The 13,072-nt window shown below is 40.1% G+C and overlaps 1 protein-coding gene across 1 annotated transcript in view; it reads right to left on the reverse strand.

Moving 5' to 3' along the window:
* The window catches only part of WASHC5 (WASH complex subunit 5), a 72,857-nt gene that overhangs the window by 58,494 nt on the left and 1,291 nt on the right, over positions 1-13,072 (reverse strand). Inside the window, exons 2-6 of the mRNA XM_032253222.1 lie at positions 7,429-7,738; positions 6,828-6,973; positions 6,096-6,180; positions 5,384-5,484; positions 1,634-1,826 (exon numbers count right to left, since the gene is read on the reverse strand). Coding sequence (XP_032109113.1) covers positions 1,634-1,826; positions 5,384-5,484; positions 6,096-6,180; positions 6,828-6,973; positions 7,429-7,614 — 711 coding nt within the window. The 5' untranslated portion in view covers positions 7,615-7,738. The remainder of the gene's footprint in view (positions 1-1,633; positions 1,827-5,383; positions 5,485-6,095; positions 6,181-6,827; positions 6,974-7,428; positions 7,739-13,072) is intronic.

The raw sequence follows: 13,072 nt of genomic DNA on the forward strand, positions 1-13,072 counted from the left end.
AAACTCCAATCCAGAAGCTGGTTCTCAGGCCCAATTCCAAATTACCTGGAGACAGAGAATCTGATCAGCTATGACCAGGGATGGGGGAGGTGTAGGACAGAGAGTGGGGTGGACACACACAACAACCACAATTGAACCCTTGTGCTAATAAATAATAAAGATCATAGGGCAAGGAGAAAATAGAAACACACTGCTTTCAGGAAGACATGGAATAAGAGGCGATTAGGAATAAGACACTCTGAATTCACACAGACCAAATTCAAATTATGGCTCTGCTACTTAGTAATAGGAACTCGAGGAAATTATTTAAGCTCTCCAAGTCTTATTTTTCTCAACAGCAACATAGGGATAATGCCATCTACTTTACAGGGCTGTTGTGAGGAACAGAGAAATGGTATAGGAACAAAACCTCCTTTGTGGCTGGTTTAGACTGAATTCTCAATGAAAGGCAACAATTATTACAGAGACTTGGCATCTGCTGATTTTGAATTGTCCTAAAACAACCAAAAAAAACCCTCTTATTTATACTTAACATATTCACACAAAAAACTAACAAGTTACCTAAAGAACTGCACAGATCAGGTTCATTCTGTGATAAGTGATATCCACAGTTATCACAGGCCTCTTTACTCCCCCACTTTTTTTTTTTTTTGAGACAGAGTTTTGCTCTTGTTGCCCAGGCTGGAGCGCAATGGTGCGATCTCAGCTCAGCAACACCTCCACCTCCCAGGTTCAAGCAATTCTCCTGCCTCCGTCTCCCAAGTAGCTAGGATTGCAGGCATGTGCCACCACACCCAGCTAATTTTGTATTTTTAGTAGAGATAGGGTTTCTGCAAGTTGGTCAGGCTGTTCTTGAACTCTTGACCTCAGGTGATATGCCCGTCTTGGCCTCCCAAAGTGCTGGGATTACAGGTGTTAGTCCCTGCACCTGGCCTCTTTATTCCCTAATAATAATTTTTACAAATATTTAAAAATATAACATCTAAAATTATGTTTTCTTCAGAACAATGAAGTCAAATGGTAATTTTCTTTGGTGTTGTTTAAAGGAAGTGAATAATACTACACATACTGGCAAGGGGAGTGGGACAATTTTCAAATGCTGCTTGATCTTTACAGCCTTGCTCAGGTTGCCTCCTTTCCTGGACTCTTCTTACCTTCCTTTTGTCACCTGTTGTGGCCTTGCTGTTACTCCTGCATGCTCTGGTGGCACCCTTTGGTCCCCTAAGATAACACCCATCCTGCTTTACTATAATCTTGTTATCTGTCCTTCCTAAGCTACAAGCTCAGTATGAGTAGGAATGTGGCCAGGCTTCTTCGGTGATGGGTCCCCAGCACCTAGCATGTGAATGGGCACATATCACACATTCAACAACTACTTCTTGAATGAATGACTAAAATAATGCATCTTCTTCCTAATAACTCAAATCCCATCTTCTCCCTGAAATCTCTAATTCTGCCAAAATTAGTAACCCTCTTTCCTTTATCATCCTGGAGCACAACTCAAAAGGTTTTAAAAAGCTTCTAGGTGCTTTCACTCTTTTGGAAAAGGAAGGAAGGAAAGGAGTAATTAAAGAGGGAAGTGAAATCAGTCTGTTAAACTGTCTTAATAGGTCTTAACAGATTTAATTCCCACCTGGTTGTAAATATCATCAGATCTCAGTCGACCAATAACCATACTGATGAAGGATTCGTTGATAGGCACTCTCTGGAAATAGCTCTCGGGATAATTGGGTGGTCTTTTGGCACCTGGTTGGCCAGAATAACCTGTACTTCGAAGCAGCTTACAAATATCATCCATATTTGAATCAGCAGAAGATCGTGCAGCACTGAGTCATATTCACAATGGGAAACAAAGGTCCAAACCACACATATTAGAAACTGAAAAGTCCAACAAAGGAGAAGAATTCCATTCTACTTTGACTCAATACAGTTTTAGATATGACCATAAATCCATCTATATCCTCAAGATTCAAAATTGTGTGTGTGTGTGTGTGTGTGTGTGTACGTATATATATATACACGTACACACACACACGTATATATACGTATGAGTGCAGTGGCGTGATCTTGGCTCACTGCAACCTCTGCCTCCAGGTTAAGGCAATTCTCCTGCCTCGGCCTCCTGAGTAGCTGGGATTACAGGCAACTGCCACCATGCCTGGCTAATTTTTGTATTTTAGTAGAGATGGGGTTTCACCATGTTGGCTAGGCTGGTCTTGAACACCTGACCTCAACTGATCCGCCCACCTTGGCCTTCCAAAGTGCTGGGATTACAGGTGTGAGCCACTGTGCCTGGCCTCAAAATTATAGTTTTGAAAGCCTGTTTAGAAGATGGGTATTCATACTATGTAAAGGTCCATAATCCCTTTTCCAAAACCTTTGGGACTGGATTTGTTTCAGAATATAGCATTTTTCAAATATAAGAAAGTAATATGGCACATAGATCATATACAATATATATTATACACAATATAACACTCCAGCAGGGTCTGAATTGGCATCCCATGATCAACATAGGTGAATAATTCTGGAGGAAAATTTATAAATACTTACAAAAGTGAGATAAGTGAAGACTAAATATAACCTCACATCTGTTCCAGGCAAGTTTTGAATCCAAATGATTTCAGGTTAGATCAGGTTTTGCTGCCAAATGAATTACTACGTATATGTACATGTGTGTTGTGTATGTACTTGTGAATATATATTTTTTCACAGCTCTTTGGACTTGAAAATCATGGATAAAGAAGGTGAACCTGACATTTTACAAATTAATAAAAAATATTATGTCAATTCAAACTGAAATATATACTAACTTTTTTCTTGGCAAGCTGTTCCTTCTATAGAGATCGAATAAATATGTCTGTGATTTTCAGGGTGGAATAGTAAGCTCCAAAAGAAATGAACTAGATTCGAAGAATATGAGACTTGGAGATGATCTCCTATTTGCTGTAAGAATCTCTTTTGCCACGACTGTGACTTGGAAGTGTTCAGTGTCACTTCAATAATGAATGCTCACGGGGCCGGGCACGGTGGCTCATGCCTGTAATCCCAGCACTTTGGGAGGCCGAGGCCAAGAGATCGAGACCATCCTGGTCAACATGGTGAAACCCCGTCTCTACTAAAAATACAAAAAATTAGCTGGGCATGGTGGGGCGTGCTTGTAATCCCAGCTACTCAGGAGGCTGAGGCAGGAGAATTGCCTGAACCCAGGAGGCGGAGGTTGCAGTGAGCCGAGATCCCGCCATTGCACTCCAGCCTGGGTAACAAGGGCAAAACTCTGTCTCAAAAAAAAAAAAAAAAAAAAAAAGAATGCTCACATTCTAATGAATTAGATGTTGTAAAGCCGTATTTTCAAACTGGGCTTGATAAGCCAATATTTTTTTGTTGTTCTTTATACTATTTATAGTTTTTGTTTTTTCAAGTACTCTCAGAAATATAGGAAAGGCCATTCAAATCTCATTTTCAAAATCATGGGTGTTAAAACAGCTTGGTCAGCCAGGTGCAGTGGCTCATGGCTGTAATCCCAGCACTTTGGGAGGCCGAGGTGGGCGGATCATGAGGTCAAGAGATCAAGACCAGCCTGGCCAACATGGTGAAACCCCATCTCTACTAAAAATACAAAAATTAGCTGGGTGTGGTGGCCTGCGCCTGTAGTCCCAGCTACTCGGAAGGCTGAGGCAGGAGAATCACTTGAACCCGGGAGTGGGAGGTTGCAGTCAGCTGAGATCGTGCCACTGTACTCCAGCCTGGCAACAGAGCAAGACTCCGTCTCAATAAAAGAAATATAGCTTGGTCAAACTGACATGAATGAACACAGATAGAAAACTCCCTTCGAATACTGATACAGCTGAAAGGAAAAGTCTAGCTGAGGAGCCTAAGATTAATTTCCTGCTGAGGACACAGTAGTAACTGGTATTGCAAAAGTATAATGTCCCCAAAGAACCCCTTCTCCTTGAGAGTCTTGCCTGTTTGTCCTAATTTTTAAGTTTGAAAAGGTTAATTCTACTCCTTCCATCTTTAGCTCAAGCTCCTAATTGACTCCTTCTTACTGAATCTTTGCTGAATCTTTCTTCTCTGAATCTTCACTATTTCCAACACTGACCTGGTATTCCATTTTTAGCTCATTCCACAAATTGAAAACCTGTGTGTTAGATACTAAAATTAAAAAGCTGGTCAAGGTGGCTCCTGGTTTCAAAAACTTACTCCTGAAGAATCACAGTTCTGTTTAGATAGACACAACAAATAATCGTGGATATGTGCTGTTGCTTGATTTGGTTTTGTTTCTATGCAAATATTTGAGAAAATTCATTTTCAACCTGCCTCTGAATGACAACTTTTCAAAGTCATCAAGCTGAAAATGACAACAGAAGGCACACTGATTCCCTTATATCTGCCAAGGAGTTTCTAGCTGCTTTTACTCAAAAACAAAAACAAAAACAGAAACAACCTTCATTAGATTTTTAAGACTCTTTGAAATTTAGCCTCAAAGTAAAGAAAGTTAAAAATATAGACTCCTTTTTAAAAACTGTATTTATTCTTAGGGACAGTATAATCCATACCTATAATAATATATAATATATAGAATATTTTATATGCAATATATAGATTTTACAATCTATATTATGAAATATAACAGGGCATAATTGTTATATTCCTAAAATATGCTCAGAAGAGATAAGAATCTTACATTTTTTTTTTTTTTTGAGACAGAGTCTTGCTCTGTCGCCCAGGCTAGAGAGTGCAGTGGTGTGATCTCGGCTCACTGCAACCTCCACCTCCCAGGTTCAAGCAATTCTCCTGCCTCAGCCTCCCCAGTAGGTGGGATTACAGGCACCCACCACCACACCCGGCTGATTTTTGTAGTTTTGGTAGAAACAGGGATTCACCATGTTGGCTAGGCTGGTCTCGAACTCCTGACCTCAGACGATCTGCCTGCCTCAGCCTCCCAAAGTGTTGGGATTATGGACAGGAGCCACCACACCTGGCCGAACTGTATGAGACAAAGTCTCACTCTGTTGCCAGGCGCCAGACTGGAGTACAGTGGCGCGATCTTGGCTCACTGAAACGTCTGCCTCCCGGGTTCAAGAAATTCTCCTGCCTCAGTCTCCCGAGTAGCTGGTACTACAGGCGCACGCCACCACACCCAGCTAATTTTTGTATGTTAGTACAAAAAAACCATGTTGGCCAGGATGGTCTCAATCTTTTGACCTCGTGATCTGTCCACCTCAGCCTCCCAAAGTGCTGGCCACCGTGCCTGGCTGGAATCGTGTACTTTCTTACCCATTTTTTTATTATTGCTGTTCACAGTAGAAAGAGTATGGGAACATAAACTGCATTTTACCAACAGCAGTGTTTTGGAAGTACAGTCCTAGCCCAGGAATACCTGTATCGGTAGTAAGAAACCAGCATCCTCTCTCTGACTTCTCCTTCAATCTTTTGGTCAATGACCAGTAGCATAACTCCATATAAGTATAGTGCTTCACACTAGGAAGAGAAGAGGACAAAAGCCAAAATCACAGGATTATACATTCTTAGGGAGTAAAGTTGGTAATCATTAAAAATATCACATTTCTCCAAAAAGTTGTAGATTTCAAGGAAAAGGTAGGTTTCCTCCAAAGAGCTCTTACCTTCTTGCAAAATGGGCCTTGAAGTTTATGTGAAATAGAGTTTAATTCCCAGTGATGATCTTTCAGCTGGCCTATTTTGGCTCTTTTGCTTGGGACACCAAAATAGTATCCCAATATTGTGAACACCTCTTCATCATAAAGTCATTCACTTATTTAATAAGCATTTCTTAAATGGTCAGTATGTACTGGGCACCAGGACAGATGCCTGGGATGCAAAAAGTAAGTAAGACAGAATTCTTACAACGAGGAAGCTCATAACTTCCACATAACTTTTAATCGTTTTAAATTCTGTTCAAAGTCCATGTTCTAAACTCAGATATGGACCTGCCAGTTCGAAGATAATTAAAAGCTCATTTCACTTCTCTTTAAAGAATGGTATTTCTTATGTATTTGTGACTTAAAGGGAAAAAAAAGTGGTACTAAGTTTGATATTCTTGAGTTTCATTTTAAATAATCACTATTACTTACCAGAAGTTGTTTTCCATCTTCATTGAGAAGCACAGTTTCTAAGGTTTGCTGGATATAAACCCCTTCATTGAGATCATCTAGATATCTAGAAATAAAACCCCAGAGCAAGCTATTAATTTATAATAGAAACTTTAACTTAATTTTTAAAGAAGGAAAGATTTTTAAAAGATAAGGCAGGCTACTAGGCATTCTGGCCTTTAACTAGTTCATGGTCCTTCATGTTCTGAAGAATGGAGTCTTATAAACTGATTTAGGGCCACAGTTTGACATTTATGGCTGTTACAAGTAACACAAATATTCCCTAGTCCTGATTTATGAATTACAAGTATCTAGGAGTAAAGGCAGAAAAACATGGAATATCTATCTAGTTTAAAAGTTAATGAGTAATGAATTCTTAAGAAATACAGAAGAGACAGAAAGTTAATGATAAAAATAAGTTCTTTCTCCCAATTTTCACGTATAATACACTAGAATATGATAATAAATGACAGGATTGGAAGCTCTACGACTTAGCATAAACTAAGTATATTATGATACCTCACAAGAGAAGGACATTACAGTAAAACTTTAAAATTCTTAAGATGACCAGTGCCACAGGAAGAAAAAGACAACTATATACAGTATAAACTAGGAAATTTTATAGTAACTCAGAGAGATTTATATGTTGTTGCGTGTCCTGTTCCCTCTCCACTATTTACTACCAGAATAAGCTATTACTAAGTTGATCAGTACCTGTTTAAGTCTACAATATATTTATGCACACTTTGAAATGCTAAATAAAATCTGGTCACAATTTCTATGTTGTTTTCACGAAATTCTTCATCTAAATCCTGTAGCTCTGGTTTAGCGTCCAGTTTGCTTTCCCATAATTCTGGACCCTAAGGAAAAAAAAAACACATGTATATGAATGTCAGTAAAAGCATACTTGTTGGTGACAATTTCTACAGAGTCTTCTAAAAATTTGTTCTTATATTCTTAAATATCTCAAACTTAAAGCAGAGCAACAGAAAGCAATGAAGATAACAGAAGCCTAGATATAAAATCCCTTTGAGAAAAATGAATTTGAATTGCAACCAAGAGTAGCATGCTTTGAGTATGGGGCCCTTCAATGTGAAATATCAAAGTTATCTTTTAAAAATACAATTATATTGTGTTAGGGCTTTCACATAATATCTTCAACTTACTTTCAAGTTAGTAGCTGTTATTAAATTTAGTCCAAACGTTTTCTCTTTAGCTTTTTCCATAATTACCTAACCTTACAGAGTTTCATGGTTCCCAGAGAAAATATGCTTTTACAGAAAAGACAACAATAAAAATGCCAAAGGAAGATTACCTTAAAATAGCTGAAATCAAATATGATATCTCCATATTTCTGTTGATCAGCTCTGTCTTTTAACCTGAACACAGCAGGAATAAACTCAGAGAGCCTCAAAAGTTCAGCAATGATGGCATTACCACAGGAAACAATCCTTAGGATTGCTTGGCCGCAGAGGTTGTTCTCGGCTAGAAAGTCCACCATTGTGAGCAGGACTGACTACTCCGTGCCTGGACACTGGGAATGATTAACTGGCCTCAGAGCTGGTATCTGTAGATTATTAGATGAAACCAGGTGTGCAGAGAGATTGGCTGCTCCATTAAATAATCTGTAACCAAAAAAAAAAGTATGAAAATCTCAGTTTATTCCTGCAGAAGGTTTGCTCAGTTGTGTCAAAGAAGAAGAAAAAAAAAAGAAAATCTCAATTTAAGGATGCACATGTGTACACATACGAAACACATAGTATTTTTTTCCAAAACTCACTAAAAAAATTGTAAGAAATAATGAGTTCCTTTATGGGGGAAAGGGTATTTATCCTTCACTCTTCATATTTGCCATGTGGAGGTACTTTGCTAGATTAACATTCTTGGCCTCTTCTTCAACATGTTAGTCACTTCTCGTCTTGAGAAAAAGGTATGATATAGCTCATCGCTGAGCTAGGAAGAAGGAACCCCTGGGCATGTGTGGCTTCAATGTACCCCACTGCTATCTAATCTCAGAAGTGGTATCTTTCATTTCTATCCTATTTCCTCTTTTCTTTTTTTTTTTTTTTTTCCTTGAGATGGAGTCTCACTCTGTCACCCAGGTTGGAGTGAGTGGTGGGATCTCAGTTCAGTGCAACCTCTGCCTCCTGGTTCATGGAATTCTCCTGCCTCAGCCTTCCCAAGTAGCTGGGATTACAGGTGCGTGCCACCACACCTGGCTAATTTTTGTATTTTTAGTAGAGACAGGGTTTCACCATGTTGGCTAGGCTGGTCTCGAACTCCTAACCTCAGGTGATCCTCCTGCCTCAGCCTCCCAAAACGCTGGGATTACAAGAATGAGCCACCACACCTGGCCCTATTCTCTCCTTTAGGAGAGAGTCAGTAAGTCAGCTTACACTCAAGAGAAGGAGCCTACACAGGACATGAATACCAGGAGCCAGAGATCATTAGGGACTGTTTTAGAAGCTGCTAACCATCTGATATACCCAGATATCCATACTGCTTGCTCTCTCATTTCCTTCTGACTTCTGCCCAAGGTGCTCTATGGAAACGAGTACATGCTCCATCCCTTATTATGCTTTTTCTTCAGAGCACTTATCACAACATGATATATAGAGCTCACTTTCATAAATTTCAAGATACATTTGTAATCAAAACTTTTTCTTCTCCTTTTTATGAAATGTTTTTCCATACTTTAGAATCACTCTAGCATTTTTCAGATGTGAACTATTCTTGATAGCAAGAATCTCCTATACTTGGCATGTGAGAAAACCTTTTTGTTTTTGAGACCGGGTTTCACTCTCGCCCAGGCAGGAGTACAGTGGCATGATCAGAGCTCACCGCAGCCTCAACCTCCAGGGCTCAAGCAATCCTCCCACCCTCAGCCTCCCTTGTCAGTGGGACTACAGACATGCACCACCATACCTGGCTAACATTTCTTTTGATTTTTAGTAGAGATGAGTTCTCACTATTGTTGCCCAGACTGGTCTTGAATTCCTGAGCTCAAGCAGTCCTCCTACCCTGGTCTTCCAAAGTGCTGGGATTAAAGGTGTGGGCCACTGCTGCCAGGCCTAAAGGCATTTCTAAAGAATGTTCCCTCACCTACTTCTGGTGGTTTTTAGGACACAGCTCTCTTTTTCCAAAGGTAAGACAAATGGCACAATTCCTATAAGGCAACTGTAATAATCAGCAGAAGCAGACAGCTGAAAAGAAAGAGATTGGACAAAAATGCAGCAGTACGATACAGAAATATCTACATGGACATTATTAAACAGAAGCAGTGACTATTGCACAGCATTAGAGAAAATGAAATATCACAATAACAGCATCAGCGTGCTGTTTAAATTGACAACTTGTACTGTTAGTCCTCAAAACAATCTCAGCACTATGGCAAACTACCCGAAGACTTATTTGCCCAAAACAATATCATATTTTAAAAATTTATCATGATTCTGTGGGTTAGGAATTGGGAAAAGGGACAGAGGGCTTGGCTGGTTGCTGTAGCTGAATGCTTACATGCCTAGCACTTCAACTAGGAAGACTTCAAGAGCTGAGTGCTGAGTGGACCTGGTCAACCCAGATCACACGTCAGCACTTCAGTTTTTGCTGTCTGCTGGCTTTCTTCATGCTCTTCTGTGTCAGGACTTTTCCTTCTTAGCATGGTCTTTCCTCTTTGTAACTCCTGTGATCTCTCTAGCAGGATTCCCAGACATCTTACATGGCAGCTTGGGACACCCAAAGAGAGCCAAAGGAGATATTGCCAGACCTTCTCAAGGCTTTGGCCTAGAATTGATAGAGTTACTTCTACAGTATTCTTTGGGTTGAAGGAAGGAAGACACAAGCTGTTAGGAGCTGAGTTGGGTCCCCCAGAATTTCTGTGTTGAATTCCTAACACTTAGTACCTCAGAACATGACTACATTTGGAGACAGGGTTTTTAAGGAGGTGATTAAGTTAAAATGAAGTCACTAGGATGGGCCCTAATCCAATATAACTGGAATCTTTGTAAGAAGCGGAAATCTGGACACAGAAATATACAAAGGAGGGCCAGCCTTGGTAGCTCATGTCTACAATTGTGGCACATTGGGAGGCTGGAATGGGAGGATCACTTGAGCCCAGGAGTTTGAGACTGCCCTGGACAACATAGTGAGACCCCATCTCTATAAAAAGAAAGGAACAATGGGAAGGCCATGTGAAGACACAGAAAGAAAATAGCCTGCTACAAGCCAATGAGAGAAGCCTGAGAAGAAAACAGTCTACCAACACCTTGATCTTGTTTAAGTCACCCTGTCTGTGGTGCTTTGTTATGGCAGCCAAGCAAACTAATAAACAAACTCAATCCAGACTCAGTGAAAGGGAAAATAAGGTTCACCCCTTCACCTAAGGAGCTCTATGCACTGACTTAACAGCAGGGAATTGTTGGGAGCCATCTTCGGAAACCAGTTACCATATTATTATAATCAGATTGCCTTCCTAGCCCTGAGAACTAAGAAAAATGATTGTTGCAAGGGAAGGCATGCAGCTACTCAGGAGGCTGAGGCAGAATTCCATGAACCAGGAAGCAGAGGCTGCAGTGAACTCAGATTGCACCACTGCACTCCAACCTGGATGACAGAGTGAGACTCCATCTCAAGGAAAAAAAAAAAAAAAAAAGGAAAAGAAGAGGAAGTAGAACAGAAATGAAAGATACCACGTCTGAGATTAGATAGCAAAAAGACTAACTTCTGGCTTGGTCACCCTCTCTAGCTTGCTAGATTAGGGGAAGCAAGATACTATGATGTGAAAGAACCCTGTGGAGGAGCTCATATGACGAAGAACTGGGGCTTGCCAAAAACCACCTGAGTGAACTTGAAAGTAGATCTCTATAATCCCAGTACAGCCTTCAGATAAGACCATAGCCCCTTGTTCCAAGTTTGACTGCAAAGTTCTAAAAGCCCCAGAGCCAAAGGCAGCCAGCTAAGCCCAAAGAGACTCCTGACCACAGGTACTATAAAGTTTATTGTCTAGGTTTTGGCATAGTTTATTATGCAGCAATAGATAAGGATCCTGAGAATGGCATTGCAAGCAGAGGTTACAAGTAAGTGCAAAGGCCCCAGGGCAGGAATGTTCTAGATGTACTAAGGAATAGCAAGCTGACTAAAGCAGAGTCAGCTAGGGGCAGAAACAGAAGAAGTAGACTGGATTGGATCTGAGAGCCAAGAAGCCACTACAGCTGTCTAGAACGCTCACGAAGGTATCCGCTAATATACATTAAGGCATACATTATTAACAAGTTCTTTTAGTTTCCTCTGTGATGCTTGCTTGTTAAACCACAACAGGCTGAATTTCAGAAAATTTCATTTTCTGCATGGATATGGTCTGGCTCGGGAAAGGAGAGAGGGAAAGGGGAAATAATGGACAATGGGCAAAACAGTCACCTACTAAAGCCCTCTGAAGACCACCAAAGTAACCCAGGTCTAAGTAGATGAAACTTTACACCAGGGGTGTCCAATCTTTCAGCTTTCCTGGGCCATATTGCAAGAAGAATTGTCTTGAGCCACACATAAAATAAACTAATACCGACAATAGCTGGTGATCTTTTAAAAAATTGCAAAAAAACTCAAAATGTGTTAGGAAAATTTACAAATTTGTCTTGGGCCACATTCAATGCCATCCTGGGCCGCATGTGGCCTGCAGGCCTTGGTTTGGAAACCCTTTATCTAGACTCATAAAGAGGAGGGGAAGCTATGATGAACAGGTCCAACGGCTACCAAATTTTGAATACCATGACAGGACAACAGTGTCCCTGGGAAAAACATCTTACAGCAAAGTAACACTACCTGCCTTTGACTCTACTCTCTCCCAACATACAGAAGGACAGACAGATTCAGCACCTGCATGCACACATTCAGGGAAGCTTCAGTCTGGGATAATGACAGAAATCAAGACCTTTATATGTGAATCTCTTATTTTAATCCTTAGGCCCTTACTCTAGAATTATACTGTAGACGACTTTAAAGGAACATGAGAAGGGTAATAATAATCAAATATGTTTGGCAATAGTAAAACAAATATTATGGGTCTTTATTACTTAGGTGAATCGCCTTTCTAAAATTCTATATATAAACTTTATATTAAATTTTTTAATGCCAAATCAAAATATGAATTATATTTAACATACTTTTACTGAAATGAACTCACTGCTTGTAATCTCTTTTGCCCCATGAAGAGCACTTGTGTTTTCTATTTCTAATAATGCAAGTATCTCCTGCTAAGTTTTTGAAGATGGAAGGAGTTAAAACGAGATTAACTGAAAGAAGGAAATCACTTAGTTACATTTTATGTGCTAGACCTCCTAACCTGGACTAGTTATATTTTCCATGTAACAAATGGAATTTCCATAATTTGCACAAATATAATTGGCTAGAGTATTTGGTAAATAGCCCTCTGTTGGTTGAAGTACTGGTGGTGAAGAACAGAATCTGAGAATCATCATTAAAAATGCCTGGCCAGGAGCAGTGGCTCACACCTGTAATCCCAGCACTTTGGGAGGCCAAGGTGGGCAGATCACATCAGGAGATTGAGACCATCCTGGCCAACATGGTGAAACCCCATCTCTACTAAAAATATAAAAATTAGCTGGGCGTGGTGTCGCATGCTTATAGTCCCAGCTACTCGGAAGGCTGAGGCAGGAGAATCCCTTGAACCCAGAGGCAGAGGTTGCAGTGAGCCGAGATCATGCCACTGCTTTCCAGCCTGGTGGCAGAGCAAGATTCCATCTCAAAAAAAAAAAAAAAAAAAGCCTAAGCAAGTTGTAGCTACCTAGGAAGTAGGTGGATAGCTTTACATAGTGTTATGACAAAGTTAAGTCTTCAAAAACCACTTTAGTATTAGGTCCAAATAAACACTGTAGAAGAAGCAATGCTAAATTATCCTTTCAGAGGTTCTCTTGATGCTAGGGATTAAGAAAACTCTGAACGAT

Source organism: Sapajus apella, unplaced genomic scaffold, assembly GCF_009761245.1.
Source record: "Sapajus apella isolate SASKATOON/1434 unplaced genomic scaffold, GSC_monkey_1.0 scaffold3, whole genome shotgun sequence".
Taxonomy (NCBI): domain Eukaryota; kingdom Metazoa; phylum Chordata; class Mammalia; order Primates; family Cebidae; genus Sapajus; species Sapajus apella.